General features: G+C 35.7%; 2 protein-coding genes across 9 annotated transcripts; one reads left to right on the top strand and one right to left on the bottom strand.

The window, feature by feature from the left end:
• Window positions 1–1493: 1493 nt before the first annotated feature.
• LOC108971675 lies at window positions 1494–15146 on the top strand. Of its 8 annotated transcripts, none has more exons than XM_018937914.1 (4): window positions 1494–2081; window positions 10987–11162; window positions 12955–13504; window positions 13567–15146. In XM_018937914.1, the coding sequence occupies exons 2-3, from the start codon at window positions 11094–11096 to the stop codon at window positions 13459–13461; spliced, it is 576 nt and encodes a 191-aa protein (XP_018793459.1). In that variant the 5' UTR covers window positions 1494–2081; window positions 10987–11093; the 3' UTR covers window positions 13462–13504; window positions 13567–15146. The 8 variants fall into 8 exon arrangements, with proteins under 8 accessions (XP_018793459.1, XP_018793458.1, XP_018793457.1 ...); XM_018937913.1 differs by having other exon boundaries at window positions 1494–1847; window positions 12955–13477; window positions 13567–15145; XM_018937912.1 differs by having other exon boundaries at window positions 12955–13477; window positions 13567–15145.
• Window positions 15147–17327: 2181 nt separating this feature from the next.
• LOC108971665 (titin) lies at window positions 17328–25724 on the bottom strand. Its single transcript, XM_018937902.1, has 3 exons — window positions 25225–25724; window positions 20960–21256; window positions 17328–20896 (listed from the first exon to the last, which is right to left on the bottom strand). The coding sequence occupies exons 1-3, from the start codon at window positions 25294–25296 to the stop codon at window positions 17927–17929; spliced, it is 3339 nt and encodes a 1112-aa protein (XP_018793447.1). The 5' UTR covers window positions 25297–25724; the 3' UTR covers window positions 17328–17926.
• Between the last annotated feature and the right edge of the window lie 285 nt (window positions 25725–26009).

Below are 26009 nucleotides of genomic sequence, written 5' to 3'. Positions count from 1 at the left end.
GCTCAAATTTCGAGAACTTAAGGAAGTTTTCTTTGAAATGGCGGAAACAAACAGCTGTTTCTTGTTTTCGAACCTCGCGACATCTATCAGTTGATAGTACGACAAAAGCAAGGTTTTTCATAAAACTCACCGAAAGATGGCGCGCTAGTTGCTGCCTTGGGAAATGATGGAAATTTGGGTAAAAATGCCGCGCCACACATTTTTTACCCAAACTTCTAACAGATCCTTCGAAAAAGGATACGCGAAAAGAACGATTCTGTTAAATTATCTAACAATGATTTTCGAAGTGAAATTTCGTAGTTGGAGGAGGATATATTACAAATAACCAAACATAGCGACATGACTTTGAGGAGTTGAACTGAATATTTTTGTCCATAGTATGTATGTATATGTTTACATTTTGAAGCTTGGTAGCAATGGATATAGTTATTTTTAAAGTTAACAAAGTTAGCACTTCAATCTGTTTACATAAATCTGCGAAATATTCATAACTAATCCTGAGCATGCCGAAATATGTTAGGGATTAATTTCAAAGCCTTTATCAATCACCTATAACCGAAAATCTAGGTAACAGCGTTATTAGCCGAAGCTTAGCCAACAAATTAAGGAGCTATTCTGAAGTATAGGTGCTTTTGAAACTCTAAATTATCAATGCAGGTGCAGAAGTCTAAAATAGAAGGCGTATCCGTGTTTCCTCAAAAGTGTTTAGACTCGAATTTAAACAATTTGACTCATATATAAAGCTTCTATCATATACATATGTATATATATAAGTGCCCAAACCTAAATGCGTCACGATCTTTTGAAACAACGTATTCTCTAATCGCCGTTCTAAAATAAAATAATTTATGCAAAAGGAACATACAATATTTTGTACGAATTATACAGCATTAAATCTGACTCTCTGAAGTATTAAATATCATACCTTGTCAAGCGCGTCAGCTTATCTTAATGGATAGGTCGGCTCAACTATGAAACACATATGGTGAGGTCTCAGAAGCTCTCGTCTCTAAGGCAATATCAAAAATTATTCATCCAAAAATAGATCTCATAAATACTACATTTTTGGGGGGATTATCAACGCTAATCAAAGAAGAGCTTGCAAAATTTATTTCACCCGCGGTCCACACATTAATTTCAAAGTCGCGATTAATACATATATATATATCCAAAATTTAAAACCTAGTTCGCTTGAGCAGAGAAGTAATCCGGAATAATTCAGATCAAGTTCTTGAAATTTCAGTTATGATATGGAACCAAACCCTATCTTCTTTTCGCACTTGAAAATATTGAACCAAAGATATAAAAGCAGGCGAGTTTGAATGATTGAACTATTTTTATATTTTGCTCGCTCTTCCCTCTCTCTCTCCCTCTCTCTCTCTCACTACATCTCTTCCCTTGAACACCAAGACGAGAAAAGTTTGTGAATCACTGACCAACTTTATTGCCAACTATAATGAAACGACAGTGACGATCAGTTGGCTCGCGAGTGTTGAAGTGCGGCAGTGGCGTTTTCGTCGGCGTTTAGTAACCAAATGTAGGTGAGCGAAAGAGTACCTGTAGAAATTAGTGGAGGCTAACAAAATAATATAATTCGTCAATAAAACAACATAAAACTAATTTTCGTGAAATTTAAGAAACACAATCACAAAATTCACAAATTAATAGTTTCTGGTGAACTACTACTTTGCAGTGACTAAGAAACCTTCTTTAAATGAACAAGTGTGCGCCGAAGCAAAACCGACAAGTTCGTTATCAGTGTGCGAGGCTGTGATAAGAAGAGATAAGATAAAAGTGAACGGTAAAAAAATTAGTGGAAATAAAATATCACGGTCATAAAACGAAAAGTAAGTGTAGAAAACAATAAACGCAAAACCAAAAGTTAAGCATGAAGTAATTGCAGCCATTGAGCGGTGCTTATAAACACTTCAACGCATATGTATATATACATACATCTGCATATACATAATTACCTGTGTATATTTGCACATACAAGACGAGATAACGGGCGCACAAATAACCCACTGCCGCTGGAAGTATTTAAATAGTAGAGGAGAAAACCACCGAAAAACCTTAGGCTTGTGAGTAGTTAAAATATTTATGTCTGTATAAACATAAATACATTCATAGCTGCTTTAGTAGAAAACAGTTTTTAAGGTGACACTCGAGATAGCGATATCTAAGAAGAATAATTTTACAAAATTTTTAAAAGAAAGTGATAAGTAAAATAAAAGTCATAATTGAAATGTTCTAGATCTTATAAACTGAAAATTGGGTAAAACATTTATTTTATGTATATAAATATTCCCATAACTGTTGGATTACTAGTAAAATATCAACGTGCAACAAAGAAAATGAGACAAGAACAAAGTAAACTTTGGCTTAGAAGCGCGTTTAAACCACACAAAAAGCCGCATTAAATAAAAACTTTAACAAAGCAATAGAACCCATTAAAACTGGATAAAAATAAAAAGCGAAAAACACGTTAAAGCGCAGAGAAAACTTCTGGAGCAAACACACACACGTACATAAATGATTAGTTGACACCGTAGCGTAAAGCGGTGGGCTTCCGCTAAGTTCGGCTAATGCAAATGTGAAAAAACAACAACAACAACAATAAAGAACGTGAGAAATGGCACATAATAAAGAAAAACTGCAACTAATTGCTACCAGCCACCATTTGTTGATATACATACACGCACCTACATGTGCCTATAAGGATCGCACGGATCGCACGCTGATCATGGCAGTTGTTGTTCCGGAGCGGATTTGACTGATAATGACCGCTGAGGCGCGGTTTCAAAGGGATGTTCTAAAATATCATAGAAATTTGCACTTCAGCAGCTAAGCATTGGGGAGCGCGCCCATACGGCAATAACTAATTACGCTTACGCTTAGGGCGGTTCAATATTTTTACACCTTTTTTTTTTCAAAAAAATATATGAATACATCTTACTTAATGGATCAGCGAGCAACAAAAAAATGTTTAGTATAAACTTGGAAATTGGTTTGGTGGAAATTAGCTTTCATATTAAAGAATTTTTTGCATTTGCGCATAAACTTGAGTTTGTACTTTCAATCATTCAAATGTTAAGTTGGTAAATTTTAATTGTCCCACCTTAATGTACATATGTAAATGCATGTGATCCCCATCGGCCTACACGTTGACGCAGAACAAACAACGCGGAGCTCTCAGTCGAAACAGATGCTTCAAAACAGTCACACAATTTCGAGAGAATTGTCATGCACAGCGATAAATTTACCTCTATATACATATGTATACTTATTTTTAGATTCAAAAGTGTTATCATATGCTAATGATAAGTAATAACTGCATATATGAAACTGCAGCGTTTGTTCCAGTGCATTTAATCGCTAGTTCTTTCGTGGAAGACTCAATTTCCTTTTACTCAATAAATCTTCAAATATTACTATTTATTAAACTAAAAGGTGGGTTGCCACATGTCTAAAATAAAAAAAAGTTCAGTTCACTCGGGAAGTCGTGACAGCTTACCTGAGTGAGTCGTCCCTTCTCCTCTGTTAATGGCGATGACATCGAAGAATTGAAAGAAACATTGCTAGGAATTGTCGTGTTGGCATCAGATAATCTCAACAAAAGACTTTAAACTTTTGGAAAAAAGAGATGACAAAAGATCATCACCCTAACTCAGGGCCCTACATTCATCCAATCTATCGGGACCTGGGTTTATGAATATGACGTCTAATCTGTCTAAAAAACAAAAATAAATCTCGCTAAAGGCACTGAAGCCAGTGGAGATAATTGGCTCGAAGCTTATTTCAAAAGTGATAATAAAGTTGGTTTTCGATTTTTATTTGTCGGCAAACCGGGTCAAATTTGAATTTGGTATATATGTATTTGTTTAATATGGTTTCTATACTTAACCTTTATTTAGAAACGAGTTTTGAAACCTCCCAATCATTTAAAATTCCATCGAACAACCACACTTTTACAACAAATACATATGTTTAGAAATAACTGTAATTAGTGAACTGACTTAATGGAAATTGGCAAAATGTCAAGAAAAGTTAATTGTGTGTTTTAYTGCCAAAATGAAAGTGAGGTGATTTCCACAGCGGGTTGAGTGATTAGCTGGAACTGTTGTTTGGTGGCAATAGCCACAATACAAAAACAAAAGCTTGAGGTACATGCATATATATTGTCATCAATGAATATATGTTAAMCTATACGTATTTCTTTTGAAATGTCGAGAAAATTTGTAGGCAGAATCATAAAAAATTAGCAACACAGAATTTCGGAGACTTCTAGTAGATTCGTATAAACTGATCCTAGATGTGTGGAAATCAATATATTTGCATTATTTTGGTGCTACTAGTCAGCACTTCAATAAAATTGATGCATGTAGCGTGCACGTCTTTTCGAAACATTATAAATACTTTATTACACTCATATATTTTTACATGCATAACCATACACACAAACACTTAAGCTTTACTTCTCAGCCGTTGTTGTTGCCAATTGGGCGTTTGCTTGGCGAAAAGTTACTTAATTTTACAATTGAATGACTTTAACATTTTTATTGCGTGTTTCATGCACAAACGCATGCCTGTTCAAACATATTGGTATCTGAGTACATATGTACATATATATGTATACAGATGAATGTGATTGAATCGCAGAAATATAATTTAACTGGAGCAATGGCAAATTTATATACACTAACACTTCCTGGTTGTTGAACAAACTATTACTTCAATATGATTAATATTTGTATAAATGTATGTATAGCATATACTTATATGCATACTTACTTATACATATTTATGTGCACTAAATGAATTTTTTTTTTTTTTCTTCAGATTTAATTTGGTTTGTTTGAACTAGTGGCATCATTCATGGATTTACAACTTGTTCATTTCGAACTAGTCATGAAGTAACTCATCTTGAACTATATACTTTTTAAAACAAGATTTGTAAATTATCATTTTTACTATCATAAATTATATTATTATTATTATTTTTTTTAATTTAATAATTTCTTAATTTTAAATTAATTAAGCTCTTAAGTGTTCCTTAAAGTCGAAGTGGATGGAAAAACGTTTGGACTTTTATGGTGAGATTACCAATTTTTTCTTTAACAATATCCTCAGTTTTGAGAAATTATTCTAAAATTTTGTACCAACAACAACAAACGCGCAATAAGTTGGTGATGTATATACACCTATAAGCTCACGGATCACACGCTTATCTTAGTATAGCGGAGCTGGCAGTCGTATTTGACATTCTTACATTTCGTAGATTTCTTACATGCCTGTGGTTAAACAAATTCCGCACGGTGTAGTCAGTATGTTTTTTGTAACCTGCCTAACCTCAAAATTCACTTACGATACGAGCTTACAATTTTTCGTTAAAAATCTTCTAAATAATAATTGAAGGCCGCTTAAAAGCTTTTTAGTAGCTTTTGAGGAGCTTTGTCAACAACTTATTAAATAGTCAGTATTATATCTTGTATAAATAATGTTTACTGGCTGTTGCTGGTACTGGTACTGATATTTTATTTAACTAATATTGTCTATCGGTATGTAGAAGACTATATAGAAGAAAACTTCCGAGCTAATTCGAAAACCCTCGTTTATTAGTCACGTTTCCGTCATTCTCTCAACCTCTTCTTAGTTGTAGCGAGAGCAATATATTCATTTATTTATGCAATACCTATTTATTATTAAATTAAGTTTTAATTAACTCTGAAATTTTATTCGACGTTGAATTAGTTTTGAAGAATGATTTTATACTCAGTATTTTCTGCAAATATTTTATTAGAATAAGTTATGAATATTAATACGTTTTAGCTAATTTTAGTCATAATTCTAAAATTTGCTAAAGGCACGTAACCACAAAACTTTTGTAGTCAAAGAAAACTGTAAGTAATCTCTCCACCGACTATATTTATGTTAGATATTGTTAATTTACAACGAGTCTGCTCTGAACAAAAAAAAAATATTTTTCACTGGAAATGAGACAAGTATAAAAAAATCTATTACAGCGCAAAATGTTTTCAGTTTAAGCTAGTAATCACTAAGAATCTCTGTGAACCAAAGAACAGTAATACACATACCAACATTTTTAAAAAAACTTCATTATTTCGTATTTTACCAAATTTACTAATTTTTTAGGCAGAGTGACCAACTTGAAATTTATATAAAAAGCATTAACAATTATTTTGAGATTTTGTTATAGAAGCCTTAAGCTGTCATTTAATTTCGAAAACAAGTTTATAATAATTCTATATATGTTTTAACAATGCAATCTGATTTAATTTAGACTAATTTCGAACTTCCATAAAATAAATAAATCCGAAAATGCACGAACAATTCTCATTGGGTTCATAAAGTGCCAATGACGTCAGAGTAAGTGACTGCTTTTTTATACTTTTGTGCTCCATTTAGGTGTTAGGCGCTTTTACGTGCTGTTCCACCGTTTTATTGCCGCCTCCCAGTGGTCATTAACACCAAGTCTCAAGTCAAGCTCATCAAATGCTTGTAACTTGAGACTGTTACGCAGACAGACAAATAGTGTGACAGTGCATACATATAAATATGTATATTCTATATTTGACATTGTTTTTATAGTAGAAATATATACATATATATGTAGTTTGTTATTTTAGTTGTATTTCCATTGTTTAACAAGCAACATTACATAGCAACATTCATATTCACATAAAAATAAATGCCAGCCGCTTCACGCATATTTTAACTGCTTATCTGCCACATTCGTGCAATTTGCATGATCGCTGATGCCACTGTACAAAACAACAACAACACCACAATACAATGTTTTATTATTTCTTTTATGGTTGGTGCCGCCACAGTTGCTTATTTCCGATGTGCCGCTGTTCCGAGTACAAGCAACAATGCGCGTAAGCGCTGTGGGCAGAAAACCAGTGACTGCAGCAAAGCGACCGCCACCAAAGCAACAAGTATGCCACTAACAGTACTTGTAGTAAATAGCCATCGGAAATATGCGCAGTCAGCGTCGCTGCCGACGAAACGAAGAGTGCGCGGCGCTCGCGGTAGTCGCTGATCGTTTGCCGCTTGTGCTTTTGCTCACCTGGGCGAGCAGCCGTAGGCGCCGGCAGTTGGCTACAGCGCTTCGCTGTGACCTGACCGAGTGTTAGCCAAAAAGCAACGAAAAAGTCGGAAGCAAAGACGGAACACCAATTCAAACGAGCGTGTTGTGCGCTGCGGTTGTTAAGCCGTGTCTCTGTCTCGTCTGTGTTTATTTCAATGCTCAATGGGACTATGCATTTCTCAGGCAATTGAAGATCGTAAATTAAAAAAAAAACTATGGAAACAATAGAATTGTTGTTTAAAAATAGATAAAATAAATACTTGCTGATACAATTGTGTGAAACATATTTTTGTTAAAAATAGTAAAACAATTGTGAATACTACGGACTAATTAGTCGATGATTTGACTGCCGTGTGCGTGACGATCTCAAAGTTCATATTTGGTAAAAAAAATATAATGTTTATAATAAGTGGTGGTAAATGGTAGCAAGTAATGACTTTTGAAGCTTAATTTAAGGTAAACATATTTTAAGTAATTTCATATTTAAATGTGAGTGATGTAAAGAGAAATGGAAAGCAAACAATATTTTTCAAATATATGTAAGTAAAATGCATTTCGAGATATTATTATTGATGAACTAGATATTAAGATGACAAAGCCTCGAGCTGAAAGGAAATTTTTTCTAAACTAATTTGAGAGCAATAGATCAGCTATCGCTATCTAGATTGTTATCTTACACACAGCACATGTATTTCAAAATATGTGTACCAGCACCTTCAAATGTCCACATATCTACACACATGCCATATGTACATATCTAAATCGGCTTTACTTACTATTTACTTAAGTGCTCAGCTTTCAAAGCAAGTGGGTAACATTTATTTCAGTTACTCATTGCTCAAATGCAACGATTTTAATAACATGTATAAAAGTGTATTAGGGTGATACATTATTACCTGAACACATACATGCGACTCGGAAAAACTGTCGAGTAAGTAAAAAATAACTTTATGTTTAAGTTGGACTTAGCTAAATCGATTCAGTTCATCATGCAGATGATTTATATATATATTAGAACGGATCGATTTTTTTCTTTAAAATCTCTTATGCGGTAAATGTTCTACATATAATTCTGAACAACTTTGTTATATGAACTATTCTTCTAAAACCGATTTCGAATTGGCGATTTTTAAGGCGAAGATTTAAAAATCTTAATAATCGCTTGTATGGGAGATATAATTGTTCGATCTAACCGTTCGAAATAATCAATGGAATATCAAAATACACGTATGTATTAAATTTTATCAAGATATCTCAAAAACTGACGATTAATTTTTTATAACCCCGAAAAACTATAAAGTGAATTGTAGTACTGGATTTTCATGATAATTTTTTTGAATATTGAAACATATTTTAAACCTCATACAACTTATTTTTTTTCAAATTTACAATACTCTTATGCACCAAGCAAACCATCAACTTGTAATGTTGTAAAAAAATATTTCTACCGTTTTAAAATAAATTTGTAAACAATATTTTAACATACAATTATACTTGGATTGCAGAACTTTTGCCATAATCATATACTTCACAACATCTAGGTTTTTTAATTATCTTTTTTTATTTAACAGGACGCTATAAACCCTTCTTCCACTTACTTAATGTTACCACCTTAATGTCAGTTGTGTCAAATAGAAATAATTTTTAAGGGTAGAATTTTAAATACATTCATTTCACAGATAGCATTTTTTGTTTAACAATTATTTTTCGAAATGTTTGGCTCTACATAACAGTTGCGATAACTAAAATAATAACCATTTTTATTTCTATTCTGCTCATAAGTTCCATGAAATATGTTGATTTCCAAAAAATTTCTTGGCAAAAAACGATTGTGTATACTTTTGGGCGTCATCAAGTAATTTTTCTGCTTTAAAGCTAGTCTTCAGCTATACTATGTACTCGACACATTACTTTTATGAAAATTGTTTTAGAAGAAAATATGTTTTGTTAGTTACCCTTTATTTTATATACATATCATAAATAGGCCACATAGGCGAAAATACTCCTCCCACACAAAGATTCTTAGTGCTCAATGAATATAATATTTTTGAATAGCTGATTTTCTAACAGTTCTAAATAGCAATAACCTAACAAAATCAGATAGAAAATAAATTTAAGTATTTATTTGATCTTATCTTAAAGTAGTGTTTACCGCTATATTTAGAATTTTTGTATAACAACACGTTGTAAAGTGTGCCGTAATGCTAAAGTTATTTCTGAATAATTTTATCTGTTAAGATAAGGATTAATAGTCATTACTTATGTTAACTTCATCTTCATGCCTCGTTGCGGCAGCAAACCGAGAAGCGTAGACAAATACATAGGTATATATAGTACGTATGTATTACATATATCTTCTTCTTGATTGGCGTAGTCACCGCTTACGCGACTATAGCCGAATAGCGCCAATTGGATATTCCAAGTGAAGACAGGTCCTTCTCCACTTGGTCCTTCCAACGGAGTGGAGGTCTTCCTCTTCCTCTGCTTCCCCCGGCGGGTGTATTACATATATACATTTGTATATAATCTAATATAATATGCATGTATGCATATACACAATGTGCATAGTAAACTAAATTCTTACAGCCACGTTTTTGTTTTTTGAAATTTGTCTAGGCTTTAGACAGATATTAACTTTTATTTGTATTATAAAAACATTTATAAATATATTTTTCATCATTTAGTGATTGGTAACAATATTCAACAAATATATTATAATTACTAGGGCTGCTATATATATTTCTGGATTAATAATGAAAATAGGAATATTATCAACGAAAATGGTTTTATTGTTTTTCAGAATATTCTCCATCAAGATTTATACAATTTTGCATGCGCTCAAACCAATTTTCGAAGCACTTTTTCCACTCCGATTGAGACACCTCCAAAACATGGTTTCTGAATGCTTCAACAGCATCTTCTGGCGAATAAAAAGAAGTCATTGGGTGCCAAGTCAGGGCTGTACGGCGGATGACCCATCAATTCCACGAATTCGAATTTCTCCGAACGCTTCAGGCAAACAAATGGTGGTGTACCACTCAGAATTGACCGTGCTACGTTGCTCAAGCGGAACAGTCGCCACATGACCAGTTTTGCCGAAGAAACAGGCGATCATTTGCTTCGAAGTGCTCCTTCCACGAATAAATTTCGTTGGATTTGGCTCGTTTTGGAAGACCCACACGGTCGTCAGCATTTCTTTACACCAATCCACACGAGCATTTTTTGAGCGATTGTCAAATTGTGCGGGATCCAACGAGAACAAACCTTTTTTACGGCCAGGTTCATGCAATATCGAATGTATGCTAATGGGAGAAATGCATAGGCATGCCTCTATCTGAAAGCATGTTACATGACGGTCTTGCATTATCAGTTCACTTACCGCATCGATGTTTTCTGGCACAACGGCTATTTTTGGACGCCCTTCACGGCATTCGTCTTTGAGCGAGTGTCGGCCACGATTGAATTCTTTGTACCAGTTTTTCACAGTGCTATAGGATGGTGCTTCATAGCCATACAAAGATTTTAGTTCATCGATGCACTCTTGCCGAGATAATCCACGTCGAAAGTTGTGAAAAATGATCGCACGAAAATGTCCACGAGTTAATTCCATTTCTTGGCCGAGATGAATTTTTTAATCCCTGTAAATAAAACAATTCACGATTAAATGACAAAACGTTCTGAGTAATGTTATGCTAAAAAATGTCAAACTTTCCAACGAAAATGTCAGATTGCACCTGGCAACACTTAGTGTTGCCTAGGCCAGAAATATATATATAGCAGTCTCCGTAACTTTAAAACTCTTTGACTCGCCTTGAATAGTACTTATGCTTCATAATTCCAATAAATTATTCAATTTATTTAACTTTTCTTTGCAGTTTAAACCTTGACATATCACGTCAATTTACAAGTAAAGAAGCAGACATAATTCTAAATTAAATTATTTGATTTAAATTCGTATACTAAAACACAAAACTAATCCAACATGACATCTGCACCTGCAACCGATTTGGAAGCGCAAGTCAACGTGGAGGATCTGCCATTAACTTTCAAGGTAATTCTAGTAATTAATTAAGAAAAGTTTGTATGTTTATACCATACATACTTCTCAGTAAGTAACTAACGAAGGTCTTATTTAGAAGCCTTTTGCGTCTAAAAATATGGAATACTCCCATCAAATCATTCTGAATTTAGCGATTTTGATCAGAAAATATTCTCCAGCTTTCGATTTTGATGACCGAAAATGGAATTTTGCTAGAAGTATTGTGATCCCCGTAAGATGGTTGAAATTCCAAACAGTTTGCTTATTAAAATTTAATGTTGTTTTCCCCTAATGCTATCTATTATCTCTAAGCAGCTAATTTCAATACTTCGGTCTCTCCAACAGATTTTCCTCTGTTTAATTTTTGTGAACCCGTAAAATAATCTTATACTTGTTGTAAAAGAAGCCAGTAAATTGAATAATTTAAGATTTTAATGGCTGCCCAGTTGAGTAATGTATGCTTAGAACATATTTTTGAGAAAGCTATCAAATCCCTTCTAGGGCATCGATCTCTTCTCAGGTTTACTTAGAGCTTTCAATAATTACTATTTTCGGCATAGTAATAATTTCGTACTCAAATTATAAAATAAAATTCCATAAGTGTTATTTATATATTAAAGTCCAAACATAAATCACAAAATAGCACAAAGTAATCATCTAAATTAACTGAATTGCCAAAGCGTGTAGATAAATCGAGCTAAAAATTCAGACCGGAAGTGCGTTGATGGCCACTAATTTAGCTGTACTTTTATTACTTTTTTATGCACTTGGGTCTTTTAATATCAACAAATAATTATATATGAAGTTGACCATTCTAGCTTATGTGATAACAATTTCTCATATTCCATATTTGCAATATATAAATACAAATTTTACTCACTCATATATACCACGTATATAAGCGAGGAGCTTGTGAAATTATAAACATTACTTTAAATGTACCAGTATATTCATTTAAATATGTAAAAATACATACATTAAGTACAAATGTATATAACAATGCGACGAACCACTCAATGACTCGTCTTGCACACTTTTTACCCATCAAGCAAGGGAGTCCAGCGACACACATCGCTGCACATTGAAATTTCGTCGATAGCGATTGCGGGTCCATGTTCGCCCGTGTACTCGCTATCCAAAACCTTGTGCATACAATTGATTACAAATTATTACACTTTGTTATTCACACAAGCTTGTAATACTATTGTAGACCGTTGTGGGCTACTGAAATTCGAAAGGCCCGTATGTAAACCTTAGTTTACATATGTATGTGTGTATGTACCCATATACTACCTTTTCACATTCTGTCCGTGGTATTTTATTATTTAAGTTCTTTTTTCGAAATATAATGAAAAAATAAATATTCGTGTTAGTCTGGCAGTCATTCGTGGAAGTGCGCTCCGTTACATCCGGTAGCTGCGCATGCGCAACGTTCTGACCAGTTACGGTCTGTATGCAAATATATGAACACTTATAGCTGTACAGTGCTGTAAACATAAACAAACACGGCTTTGTATATATTTACAGTTCCTGGACTTTCGAATGCAATTAAAGACCATTTGGTAAATCCCGAAATTTCGGGTCTATTAAAGCAGTAATTTTCGAATTTAATTTTAACTACTTGGGTCATAGTTAAGAACTGAATTTCTGAAGGTCTCTGAGCCCAACAGAAAAAACAGAAGTTTGATCCATCGAAGGTATAACTTTTTTAGTGCGCTACCACGCCCATTTTCGTCGCATCTGTTTTAGCCATCACTTAAAATTTTTACAAAATAGTATTCCTGTCACAACTTTTATCTTTCAGGTCAAATACATTGGGTCCGAGGTAGCACGTGGGTTATGGGGTATTAAATTCACCCGCCGACCCGTCGATATCCTGGTGGGTGTAGCCAAGAATCTACCCGCTAAGAAAGTTTTACCGCAATGTGATCTCACAGTATCAACCGAGGGCGTTATCATCGAAACCATAACACCAAAAGCAAGTGTGAACAATTGGAGTTATCCGATAGATACGATTTCGTATGGAGTGCAAGATTTGGTCTACACTCGAGTGTTCGCCATGATTGTGGTGAAAGACGAACAACATCCAAATCCGTTCGAGGTACATGCCTTCGTGTGCGATAGTCGTGATATGGCCCGCAAACTGACATATGCCTTAGCGGCCGCTTTTCAAGAGTACTCACGACGCGTTAAGGAATCGGGCGAACAATCGCCTACCGATAATATTACGCCACACCGACAGAAGTTCGCCATCGACTTGCGTACACCCGAAGAACTGCAAGAGGGTGCCAATGAGGAGACGGAGGCTTAGATGGTTCGTTTTGTCGGTAATGTGGCTTGTTTATAATATATCCGTATGAATATATAAGTACATGCTATATAAGCTAAAGTAATATTACTAAACTTTCTCTTACAGTTATGAAAGGAATGCCCACGCCCCCATCAAGTGTTCCATTTGAGAAAAAATACTTATTTCTTTGTAGTAATTTATTAATTTACTCGTTGTATAATAATGTTTTAAGTAAATCATTGTATTTAAATTGTAGTTACTCTTCCACACGCTCTGTGACAGTCGTTTTTGCAAGAGATGTGAGAGTTTTCGAAGTGAATCCATTCAAGAACTAAATCTCTTCTCCAAAGGATAACTTCAGTTAACATCTCCATCCAATATTATTTTTCGAGGGAGAACTCTTTCAAAATACTAATTTATAAATACTAAAGAGACTCTTCAACATGAAAGCTGCGATAGATCACTCTTTACATAATCTTACAATCTACACCATGCCACCACTTAAAATGGAAACAATTATAATATATTGTTAATAAAGATATACAATGCGACCTATGTCCGCTCTCACACAACCAAGTATCTATTGGCTGCAACAAAAGATAGGATCTGCAAACTTCGTCAGAAAAGTTTATTACATCTTTGAACCTTTATTGATCATACCCTTCGTAATTCGCAGCGAACGCCTGTTTCTTTACGTTTTTATTTTTATTTTTTTTTAAACTAAATATAATTTAACTAACAAAATACAAATTTAGTAATTATTCAAATTATATTCCAGGAGGAAAGAACTTCCTTCCTTCCTTCTTCATGGCATTTGGTTAACAACAACCCTTTTGTGAAATATTACTTTAGTTTGAAAAGTATATACCATATATCCCATAATACTTGAAACAGTTCACACAATCTTAATTGATATTTTTAAAAACTGGAAAAATATTCGGCGACCCCAGGTATAGAGTAATAATATAGACACAAACTGCTTTATAAAAACCAAAGTATTTTTAATGTGATTTTAAGATTTTTTAAATATATTAAACCATTTATATTGTAAAGGCAGAACTATAGAAACGAGCAGACTAAATAGTTTATTAAGAAACAAAAATTTTTAAGTTAAATAAAAAGTAATAGATTTATTTTAAATAAAATCATTACACTTAAATTAATTTAAAAAACTTTTATTTTTTTTATAAAGAAACTATGTCTGTACATAACTACATTTGCACAGATTTTACTTGTACTTTCCTCTGATACAGCTAGTTACCCAAAGTATAAGACAATTTAGTGTATATAAAAATATAAGTATAATTATAAAAATTAAATTAATTTTAAACAAAAGCTAGAATTTTGAAGAATAAGTGTTAAATTATTAATTATGATAAAACAGTGAGTAATGAGTATCTACTCATATTGAATCGCCAAATTTTCCGACGAGGAAAGCAAATTATAACAAGATATCATAGCATTGCTCATTTAGTTTCAATTATTACAACAAAAACTAAAACAACATGTTAAAAGTTTCAATAAGACCAACAGTAATTCCTTACTGAATTTCAAATATCGTAATTAGGAATTAAGAATTAAATTAATTTTCGGTTAAAATTTTGTATTGTAATTACAAAAGTACTTCATTATATTAGCGAATGCTTTTTGAAATATAGTTTGATAATTTAGTGCTAGCTCCTAAAACGACTTTACAAATGTATATAAAACCATTTATGTACTTAATTTTATGTATATATGTATAAATGTGCTGCATTGTATATAATAAATATCTAGACTTTACGAAGATACACGTGGTATTCAAAATTGTTCAATGACCGTTTTTGACAAAACACTCCACAGGCTAACTATCGGTTAAAACATCGGTTAATTAACCAGCAGTGACATTTGCTTTTTTCAAACGAACACCTTTTTCCAATTTGATTCAGGATACTCTATACATTTTCGCATAATTTAATAAAAAAACTTTATAAACACACCAGCAGTGCTGTACTTGTAGGGTCCTCCACTGACGTCGATTTTGCACAATATTCAGCTATTCTGATACCGGTTTGGCGTTGTCACGTTTCATACCCAAACTATTAACCAAAATATGTTGAGTTGTTTCATAAGCGTTGTTGAGCTCGTCAGCTATCTCTCTCACGACAATTTATCGTCATTAACAACAGAGATGGATGTACAACTCCCATCAGGTAAGTTTTCAAGGACTTCACTGAAGCCGTTTGACCTTCAAATACTTGCGCTCGTTATAAAGTAGCGACTCCAAACAAATTCAGCGACATCTTGAACGATTTCGTATCCATTCCATTTCGTCTATCGATTCCCTTGAAAACGAGTTCGTTATCCAATTTTTTTTCATGGTTAAAACCGTCGGAAAAACTTTCGTGTCAAAGTCCACTAACAGACTTGTGGAGATAAAATCTCTCAGGAATAGAAAAGGTAGCATTGCAGGTGAACATTTTTTATTGGTTTGGTTTGTGGATAACATTTAATTTTCTTTGTTAATGACTGTCTATTAATTCTCATTTAATAACTTCGGACATGTCTTACAAATGCGTAGAATTATTGCCAATAAATGGTGACTGAAATACAAGTCAAAGTGGACACTATAGTTTGTTGAAAATTATAATTTCCATAAAAATGTTGGTCATGCTTATAAAGCTTTCGAAATTTTAATTTAATATAAACCAAACACATCTATATGCACGGGTCTCAGCTCTTCTATTTTGTATTAACTTTGTATTCTTTTTAAAATTTGATTATATGAAATGCTTAAAGTCATTAAAAATATAAGAACTAAAAGAAATGTGTTTCTGTTTTAAACCAGAGATTTTATTTATGGTAAGTTCAACTTACAATAAGTCTAAAGTCTGAAGTATTTAACCCTTTCGTCCCCAACGTTGCTTCAATTTGGGCTGTTTAGCGATTAATTGTAAGCGTTGTCTTTGTTTTGATCGGCTCATACTTAGTTATTACGGTACTTTTATGTGTATTCTTGAATTGAATCAAGCAAATTCAGTTTGGAAGATCATTTAGCAAAGTTATTTGAAAGAGAGTGAGTGTGCTTCACCACAAATTGTGTTGTGTAATTCGGAAGAAGCATTAAATTTGTTAATATACTTTGACAAAAAATAAGTAAAAATTAAATAATTTAGTATTAATATCTTTCGAAACGATCGAGAAAAAATTTGCGATTCTAATTTAGAATTCTTTTTTTTCATTAAAATAATTTTCGAAAATTTCGTTCGGATTCTACAAAGGCAAATCAAGCCGTCCGCTTAGAGAAAAAGAAGTTCTTTCAATCGTTGAAATAACAAATCGCTATCTAAATTAAAGATAGTTTAATTTCAAAAGCCAATTTAATATGTTTAAATGTTTCGAGTATAATAAATTGAAAATAGAAATAATTCGTTCTTTACGCTTTTCTTTAATATTTCGCTTTTTGTCAATATTCGTAAAAATAATTTGTAAAATCGAAAAGTTAAGAATCTTTCACAATATTCGCTTTTTAAATAACATATTTCGATTCGAATAAAAAAGGCGCAGCGGGTTTTGGCAGCTAATAATCATCAACAGCAATCGCCCAAAGGATGAATGCCAATAAGTAAAGTAAAAGCACCCATTCCTTTGCACGACTGTTGCCAACAAACAGGATGACGATGCTTGAGGTTCCGAAATTTTTTTAGAATATAGTTTTTTTTTTTTCTAAATTTTATTTTAATTTTCATTGCCTAAACTTAATCCAATAAATCGAAATTAGAAATTGTTGTTGGTTTGTTGTAGGAGTGCGCTGTTTACTTACATGCTATGTGCCGGACATTTACAAAATATTTAATTTTTTCATGGGACATACCGTATATTTACCATAAATGAATTAAAGATTCAAATATAATTTTTATTATTTTTAGTTTTATTCGATTGTCACTTTTGTTCAACTTAAGCAAATTGGAACTTCTAAAACATATTCTTAATAAATCTATCTGTGAGTATGTGGTAGGTATGTGTATATATGCAGCTCCTTAGCGTTCTTAAGAACGCTTCTATTTCTTTGCATTGAACAAAAATGCCTCCAACAACAAAATAAATTATTTTCTTCTTTTATATGGCTTCGGCAAACGAAACTGTGTGAATTTCACGCACTTTTCTAAATTTTGCATTTTTCATTTTTTATAGTTTTTCATATAAAAAAAGTAGTGTGTAGACCTAAATTCATAAATTAGTTTAACTTAAATAAGAAAAGAAGATTTGAGTAGAACTTTTTTTTTTCTCTGCGATTCCGCTGAAGTCCACCGTCTGTGACACCCAGCACACAAAAAAAAGTCGAGGATAAGGCGTTCAGTCCCAAACGATAATTGCCTTTGTGGCAGTAGTGGAGTCAAGCAGAGTGTATTTTTTAGTGAAAATTTAGAAACCTAAGCTGTAGGAATTTTATGGGCGGCATACAGGGTGTGCTCACAATGGGCATAAAAAAAGGTGTTTGCAGCATCTAACTGGCATCCGATCTAAAGAGAAAGCGACGTTTACGTGGATCTAACTTAGCTTTGGTCAAACTGCGCGATCTTAAGGCACGATTTGCCTTCGCACTTTCAGCTTCGACGGTCTCGGTTTGAACGGGCTCATCAGCTGACACGACAGCAGCTTCGCTCTCAGTTTCTTGCGCATAGGCTACTGGCGCTGGCACAGCTTCAGCTTCCTGCTCAGTCTCAGTGTTGATTGCGGACTTGATGGCTACATTAGCTTCAAGTTCATCGGCATTCGTTTGCACAGCCTGGTCCGCAGTTTGTGCTAATGGTTCTACTACCTCTTGTACGGCTTCAGCTTCAACTGGTAACTTTTTGAGCTCCGTCACGAAAGCGCTGGGCTCTTCTGCAGTGATAGCTTCGGGTGCTTGGACAGCGCTGACCTCAGGCTCGGACACTCGATGATAAATGGGAAAAATGATATCCTCGGCAGGTGTTTGTTCAGCTGATACTTCTTGCGGCGCTGACCCTTTTTCCAAACTAAATTTCAATTCAACAGGCTTGTCGGCATTGCTGGAGTCGACAATAAGCTCCATAGGTGCGCCTTTCTCATCGGCAGGTGCTTGATCTAAGCGTTCTTTAACCAACTCAACAATATCGTCAATGCTGATCGGACGGAGAGCTACAGGAGCGGCGGGTTGTGCTGCTTCCGATTTAGTCTCTGGCACAGTATCCATAGCTTCCGGCAGAGCTGGTTGTACAGCTTCTGGTGTGGCTTCAACAAACTCGACAATGGCGGGTTGAACTTCTGGCTCAGTTTCTTCAGCTGGGATAATTTCTGCTTCGGTCTTTTCTGGCACGAATTTCAATTGTTCTTGAGTTTCTGCTACAGCTGGTGCTGCCTCTTCTACAGACTCTGGTGCTTCAGCTTTCACTCCCTCAGCATTAATATGTTCTTGTGGTTCTAGCACTTCGGTTTCGGCATTTTGTACCTCTTCGTAGGGTGTTTGAATGACTGTAACAGGAATTTGATACATGTTGGAGGCGAAACTGTTGGAGATTGGGAATTTAAGGAGCGGTGAAACTTTAACTTCCTCTTCTTCGACCGGCTCGTTATCTGTTACAACAGGGACATTTTCTGTTTCAACCAATGGTTCTTCAGCAGCTACAGTTTTCAATAAGTTCGTTTCAGTCTCAGCTGCAGCGGGTACTTCTTCTGGCTGCGCTTCGGCTTCTATAATTTTCTCTTCGGTCTGTGGTATAATATCAATTTTAGTATCTTCACTTTCAGCAGAAGCTGCTGGTACTTCTTCTTCCACTGACTCTGGTAAAATGGGTTTCTCATTAGGATGTGCGCTCTTCAGGGTATTGATGAAGTCTGAGATAAGTGCTTCAGCTTCAGCGGCCATTTCGGGGTCTACTGGTTTGAAACCACCAACAGTTTGCAAATGGGCATCATTACCCTCAAAAGCTTGATGTACAATAGGATCTTGTTGCTCCATTTCCGGTGAAGCAGGCATAACTTCAACAGCATTGGCTGGTTTCTGTTCTTCTAACTCTTCTAGTGAGGGCAGAGCAGGTAAAGATTCCTCTGCATTTTCAACAGGGGCAATCACTTCGGGCTCAGCTTCCAGAGCAACTGGCTCAGATGCCCCAGCTAATTGATCCTCGTTGTTTTCGGATAATTGTGCGGGTTGAGCTTGTTCTTCAGCCTGTGTTGGTGTTTCTACATTGATTTGCTGCGCAGCGGCTACTTCCTCAATTTTTTCTTCTGTTGCCACATTTTGAAGAGCATCTCCAGTTATAGTTGGTTTATCTTCAACAGTTTCGGCAACAGGTTCTTTATTGAGTGCTTCGTTTTCAGGCTCTACTTCTGCTGGTACTGCCAACTGGGCCACAATTGGTTTCTCAACTTTGATCTTCTCTTCCGCTGGGGCTTCTTCGGATTTGGAAAGTTCCTCAGCCATAGGTTCTTCAATTTTAATTTTTTCTTCTGCCACTGGTGCCGCATATTCAGGTTCAGCTTCTACAACTGACTGCGCTAACTCAATTGGCGCCACAAAAGCTTCCTCCGCTTGTGTAGCTTCGGTATCAGGAACATGTGGCTGTACGGCGATAGTTTTCAAAGTCTGTTCAGGCTCCACGGCGACTTCACCGGTTTCAGAAGCTTGTGGTTCGGCATCTGCGACGATTGCGGTTTCGGCTTCGGCAACTGGAAATTCTACAGCAACTTGCGCTACAGGTTCTTCAACCGCTTCAATTTCTTTCTGTGCTTGTACCGGACTAGCATCTAAGTTGGATTCGAATTTAACTGCTGGCACAATAGGTTCTGCAACTTCTACAGCCTCGGGGGCGGTCTCGACGGCAACAGGTACCTCTTCAGAAACTTTAGTAACAACACTGTTTTTGTGGGCAAATGTGGGACGTCTGCGTTTGTATGATTCTGGGTTGCTGACAGTATGCACTAGCTCGACCTTGAAAGGTTGAGCAGGCTCTTCAATGCCTTTTTTCTCGCTATTGACAGCGGGACGTTTCTTGTAGCGAGGTGGCACTACCTTTACCTCATCCTTTTCAGCTGCTTGTACGGACACTACCTCAGCGGGAACAGAAACAAGCGCGTTGGGACCGACATTGGGCATCTTGCGTAGTGGCATAATGGATGGCAGTTTATTTGTGGGATAAATAGCTTGGTTCTGTTGTGGTTTCGGTTGTGGCTTTCTGCGATTGGGTTTCTGCACCTTCACGGGCTTAACTGGCTTTTCTGGTTGTGGTGCTGGAGCAGCTGCTTGTGGCGCAACAGCTTGTTCCACTTCTTGTTCGGCGGGCTCAGCTGGCTCCGCGGGTTGGGCTTCCGCTTGCTCCTCATTGGCTTGCGCATTGTTGGAGTTAACGTTCTGTTCTTCTGTGTCACCAAAATTGCGGTTCAATTCATAATAGTTAACAGAGTCTTCACATGAGAAGGCAATGTCTTCTCGACGCATACAGGTGAATGATTCCTTCAAAAGCAAAATTGATGTTGTTGAATAATGCAGTGAAATATTTACGCAGAAAGAACTTACCTGACTGAATACCGTCTCTTCAGGACAGATGAAACTCCAACGGAATGTACTCTCCTTGCCATCGGCATACGTTACCGGCAAACAGACGTGGAATATCTGGCAGTCATTCTCCACGTCCGCATAATAACCATAAACTTTATCATCGCACGAGAAGCTATCAGTGATGTCGGCGCGTATCGATGTCGCATTGCTGGGCAAGGTCAAGGTCGACGGCATCTCGGGGTACTCAGGCGCTAGTGGCTCTGGTGCGGGACGCTCCAGTTCGGCATCATCTTCACGCAGCACGGGCACATTTCGCTAAAAGTAGACAAATTGCAAACCTATTATTTTTTCTCTTGCGAAGAAAGAGTTCACGCCTACGACAGTGGCAGCGCAAAGAGCGCCCCCACTAGACCAGATCTATCCATCAGTTTCTCCTCATTACTTTGCTATTATGCATGCACGAAATTTATGTAATCCCTGCGCTGCATTTCAAGTAGGCACGGACTCATAGCTACCAAAAACGCTGCGCCACAGTCACATATGCGCACGTGACCGCGGGCGCCAGTCGCTCGGCGTGCGTGCTGCGAAGTTTACCGCTGCCCGTTGTGTTGTTGGTGGGTGAAATGTGGCGGAATTTGGAAATCAATCGACGGTTCGAGCGAATCGTCAATTTTGGTTGCAAAATGGCGCAACTGTAATCGAAACAAACAGTTGCGCGGCCGCACCGTCGCTTGATAGCTTGGTGTTATGGGCGGCAAAAAGCAATTGCAAAACAAAATTTCACCTGCTGTTCTAGTTTTGCTGCGCTAGGTGCGAGGTGAAACCACAAACGCACAAATATATATCAGTATGTGTGCTTGTGTGTGTTGTTGTTGAAATGTCGCCCATTAGGGTGCATATTTTTGGTAAGTATTGCGTCTGCGCTGCGTTGTTTTGACACTTTTCGCCTCAACGGCTGTCGGTTGCACCTGCGCGCGTTTGTAAATAAACTTTCGTTCGACTGCTGAACGTTCAGCGGCTGCATTTTCTTGCGACATCCCCGACTTATTTATTTATTTTTAAAGTTTTTATATTTCATTATTTTTTCTTAACAGCTTTGAATGGTTTTTGCTTCTTTGTTGTTTATTTTTATAGCGTTTTTTTATTGGTATTAATTTCTTTTTATTGCGTACTTTCCGATTTGTGTAAAAGTCACCATGATTTGTTGCATTTTAATGAGACTCTTCAATAGTTGATTACTTTGGCTGTCAATGAGTCAGTGGAAGCAGTGATTTATGAATGATTTATGACCTATGGCCGTCAATGGAGAGCCTTTGTTAGTCAGTTGAATTTATGAAGGACTTAAAGAATGGTTGATTAATTTTTAGTTACTAGAAAAACGTCTTAACTGGAAGTAATAAAAAATGGTCTTAGTCAAAACAATCTCTATATGAAGAAATTTTTTTTTTGCGATCTGTTTTGTATTGGAGTATCTAGCTTACCCCTATTGCTTCATAATTTTTTAGGCTTTTTTTTCGTTTTTGTGGTGTCAAATGGGAATCAGCAAATCTGTATATTTAAACCCTGATATTTTTCGAGACATAAAATGTTGAAAACTTTGAAACTGAAAGCTATATTCTTCAAATCGATATAAAAATTTATATAAGGTTTGTGATAGTTTGGTCTTCTGATCGAATTCTTAGGATATATTAGGTTGTCAAAAGCGGTATTTTCCCTAGTTTGCGCTGAGAGCGCGTAGTTCTAGTTTTATTCGTCGCATCGGGTCCTGCTATACCTTTTTGGAAAGCTCATTTTACGCGCTAACACGGGTTTGATTGATTGTCGTTTCTTTTAAGTCGTTCGTGAGTTTTAGCGTCTCAAACATGGAGCAAAATAAAGAGAAAATACGGCATATTTTACAGTACTACTACAATAAAGGCAAAAAATTCATCTCAAGCCGCCAATAAAATTTGTAAAGTTTATGGACCCGATACAGTTTCCATTTCCACCGCACAACGATGGTTTCAACGTTTTCGTTCTGGCAAAATACCGCAAGACTTTTTTGACAAACTAATATAGTTGTAGTCCGGAACAACTGTGATATGAGCAAATCTATATAGACATTATCTAATATGATCAACATGGATAAAGTAGACAATAAATGGAATACACGCTACGAAATTGAATACTATGTGAGAACATTGAGTTCTTATGAACGAAATTCTAATAATCTGTATGATTTATAAGATTTTATTAAAGCAGGTGTTTCCAGTATTATTAATATATGTGGAGAAGGAATATATATCAGCACCATAATATTGCTATAGTTCTCTTATTTTCAAACTTTAACGTCAACATTTTTGAGCAACACCAATGAATTTGTATTTCAAAATCGAACCACTCTTAAAGGGATCCCAAATATTTAATTTGGTTAGAGTGTAAGTATCAAACTTCAGTACAATCGAACATTGCATGAAATTATATAGTTTATTCATGATTTTATGACGGAGCCGAAATAATACGCAATTTGTAATTCAAGCTCTATCAGGAAAGTTTTAGATGTATGGTTTTAGTAAAAAATTTCGAAAATCGAACTCGAGCCAATCGGCCAAGAGTAGAAAAATATCAACTCATACGAATACAAGAACAAATATTGTTTTCGATTATTCCAAAGCTATAATTTTTCATACCAAGACTTAATTTTGAGCGATCAATTACTGTGGCAAACAAATACTTTGATATAACACCGTTCTTAAATAATAATCGGTGCCAAATATCGTAAAGCAAATAAAAAAAAAAGGTTTCCATCCCAAACCATGATTTTGATCGTTCAGTTTATATGGTAGCTACTTACATGCTATAATAGTCTGATGTCGGTGGTGTCGACAAATGAGCAGTCTCTTAGGTAGAAAAGAACGGACGGGCAGACAGACAGCCGAACATCGACTAAGTTCGTCAAGTTGGTATTTTGTGTATAGATTTTCTATATCATCTGAAATAAAAATCCAATAGAGAAGAATCTGAACTGCCCCGGATTTGACTATGAATAGATCGAAATATTGAAGCGTGGAGAGTATGCAGTTCTTATTTAATATTTTTATTGTTTTAATAGCACTTCTACAAATACTATTACAAAGTTTGAATCCACCGGTCAAGATAAGAAAGAAATAGGTTGCTAGAGAGCCGTTGAGAAGGATAAAAATCTTTCAAAACAACGTACTACAAATGGAAGCTGCACAGTTCAACAAGCTTCATCGGTTTATTTTTGGACCCGGTAAATTCAACTTTTTTTAAACTTCGCAATTTTAAAAATTTCACTGCGTCTTTTCAAACATATATGAATATGCCCCAAAAATTTCAATACTATCAATATTCTTTTAAAAAATTTTCAAAAATATACGTTTTTGCACTCTCACTCCGGTTGTGCCCCTTAAGTTACCCCCCTAACCAAAAAACTTTTTTCATTTCCACCTCTTTGTGCAATCCACAATTCTTGACATTATGCAGAATGGGTATACATTCAAGTACCCAAAGTGTAAGTTCTATACCGACCATTCGCAGACTACATAAAGGAAGCCCAAAAGTGGAGCGCAACCATTTCAGCGACTGAATAACCATTTTGCAACACGACCGAATAGGAAACGCTGATCGCTGCAGCATTTATTTTCGTTTTTTGTTTTAAAAATTTCTGCTTTGCTTCATAAGTTCTTAACATATTTGGCTTGTCGAGGAGTATTGACTAAATCTGGCAACCGAATGAGTCAGGGTGAAAGAAGCGAAAAAGTGAGCCACCGTGAAAGCAGAGAATGTTTGCACGCATATATAAAGTAGAATTAAACTCTGTGTTTAAATGTTTGTCTGCGACGTTCTTAAAGGCACAACTAAACGTTTGGAATTTCAATGAATGAAACAACTTGGAGCCTAAACCATGCTGTTGGTTCTAATTGCTGGGTGCTACCTTTTTCCTCGCACACCAACCAATTGCCTGCGAGTTTTGTTGCATACGATTGTATTACTTCCGTTTGTAATCGAACAAATGGCACACGACGATTGACGGAAGTGCATAAATGCATCAAGAAAGCCAGTGAGGCACACTAATACATATACATATTTGTGTGATGTGTGCTTTACTAGTTTTTATGTGTTCAGCTTCCTCACCAATACAATTCCGACTGCCATTAAGATAAGAACACACTTATAAGTGAAGCACTCTTATCCACATCCGGCTCGTTCATTCACTAAATTTCCTTTCAAATTACCCTGCAAATTTAAAAGTAATATTTTTTTAAATTCTTCCAACACACCTTAACTCCATGCAGGGGTCCGGCCAGGCAGCAGCCACTGAGGCACACTAAGAGTAAAGTGTGCTTCCACATATTTCCCTCACGCTCACGACACCCGTAACTTTCCCACGCTAAAAAAAATATCACGAAGTTCTAAAAAAAGTTTTTCCTGAAAATCAAACGTCACTTTTTCACACTTTCAATTTTCGTTTGCTGAATTTATTATTATTTTTTTTTTTTTCAAAAACTAGTTCGTTTGAAATTCGCGCAAACAAATTCCGAAAATGCACATTAATCCTTTTTGGTAAATTGTTGTTGGTTTTTTTGCACAATTTCCGCTAATCCGTTGAATTATTGTCGACGCTGTTTGTTGTTGTTGTAGGTTGTTCTATTAATTCGTTTATCTGTCTGTTGGTTGACTTGGTGGTTTGTAATTTTCTAAAAGAAATGGTGCTTCAGACCAAAGCTCGCACTCGCTTCCACTGTGAGGCTCCGTTGGCTGAATATTACTAACTGCGACTGTTTCGGGTGCGTTACTCGCCATTTATATTCTTCACTTTGATTTATTAAGAATTCAATGAAGAGACCACACCAACACCACCAAGCAGCGCGCACACACATAGCTGCGAGCGCATGCAGCCGCAACACCCACATGTATGTATACGCGTTTGTGTATGTATGTGTGCCAGAGTTTGGACGTTATGCTGAGCCGCAGCACAACACCGGTTGAGCCAGCGACTTGCCAACTCTGCGGCAATGGCATTGACAGTGAGGCGCTATGTACACAAATTCATACAACTGTCAGC

The sequence above is a fragment of the Bactrocera latifrons genome, unplaced genomic scaffold (assembly GCF_001853355.1).
Source record: "Bactrocera latifrons isolate USDA-ARS-PBARC rearing strain unplaced genomic scaffold, ASM185335v1 scaffold_35, whole genome shotgun sequence".
Classification (NCBI taxonomy): domain Eukaryota; kingdom Metazoa; phylum Arthropoda; class Insecta; order Diptera; family Tephritidae; genus Bactrocera; species Bactrocera latifrons.
This window is presented reverse-complemented; position numbering and strand designations above follow the sequence as displayed.

Coding starts and splice junctions, on each gene's coding strand:
- LOC108971675 (XM_018937914.1), top strand. CDS start 11,094: ATGACATCTGCACCTGCAACCGATTTGGAAGCGCAAGTCAACGTGGAG. Junction 11,163..12,954: donor ATCTGCCATTAACTTTCAAG/GTAATTCTAGTA, acceptor TTTATCTTTCAG/GTCAAATACATTGGGTCCGA.
- LOC108971665 (XM_018937902.1), bottom strand. CDS start 25,296: ATGTGGAAGCACACTTTACTCTTAGTGTGCCTCAGTGGCTGCTGCCTG. Junction 21,257..25,224: donor GACCCCTGCATGGAGTTAAG/GTGTGTTGGAAG, acceptor GTCTACTTTTAG/CGAAATGTGCCCGTGCTGCG. Junction 20,897..20,959: donor AAGAGACGGTATTCAGTCAG/GTAAGTTCTTTC, acceptor TTGCTTTTGAAG/GAATCATTCACCTGTATGCG.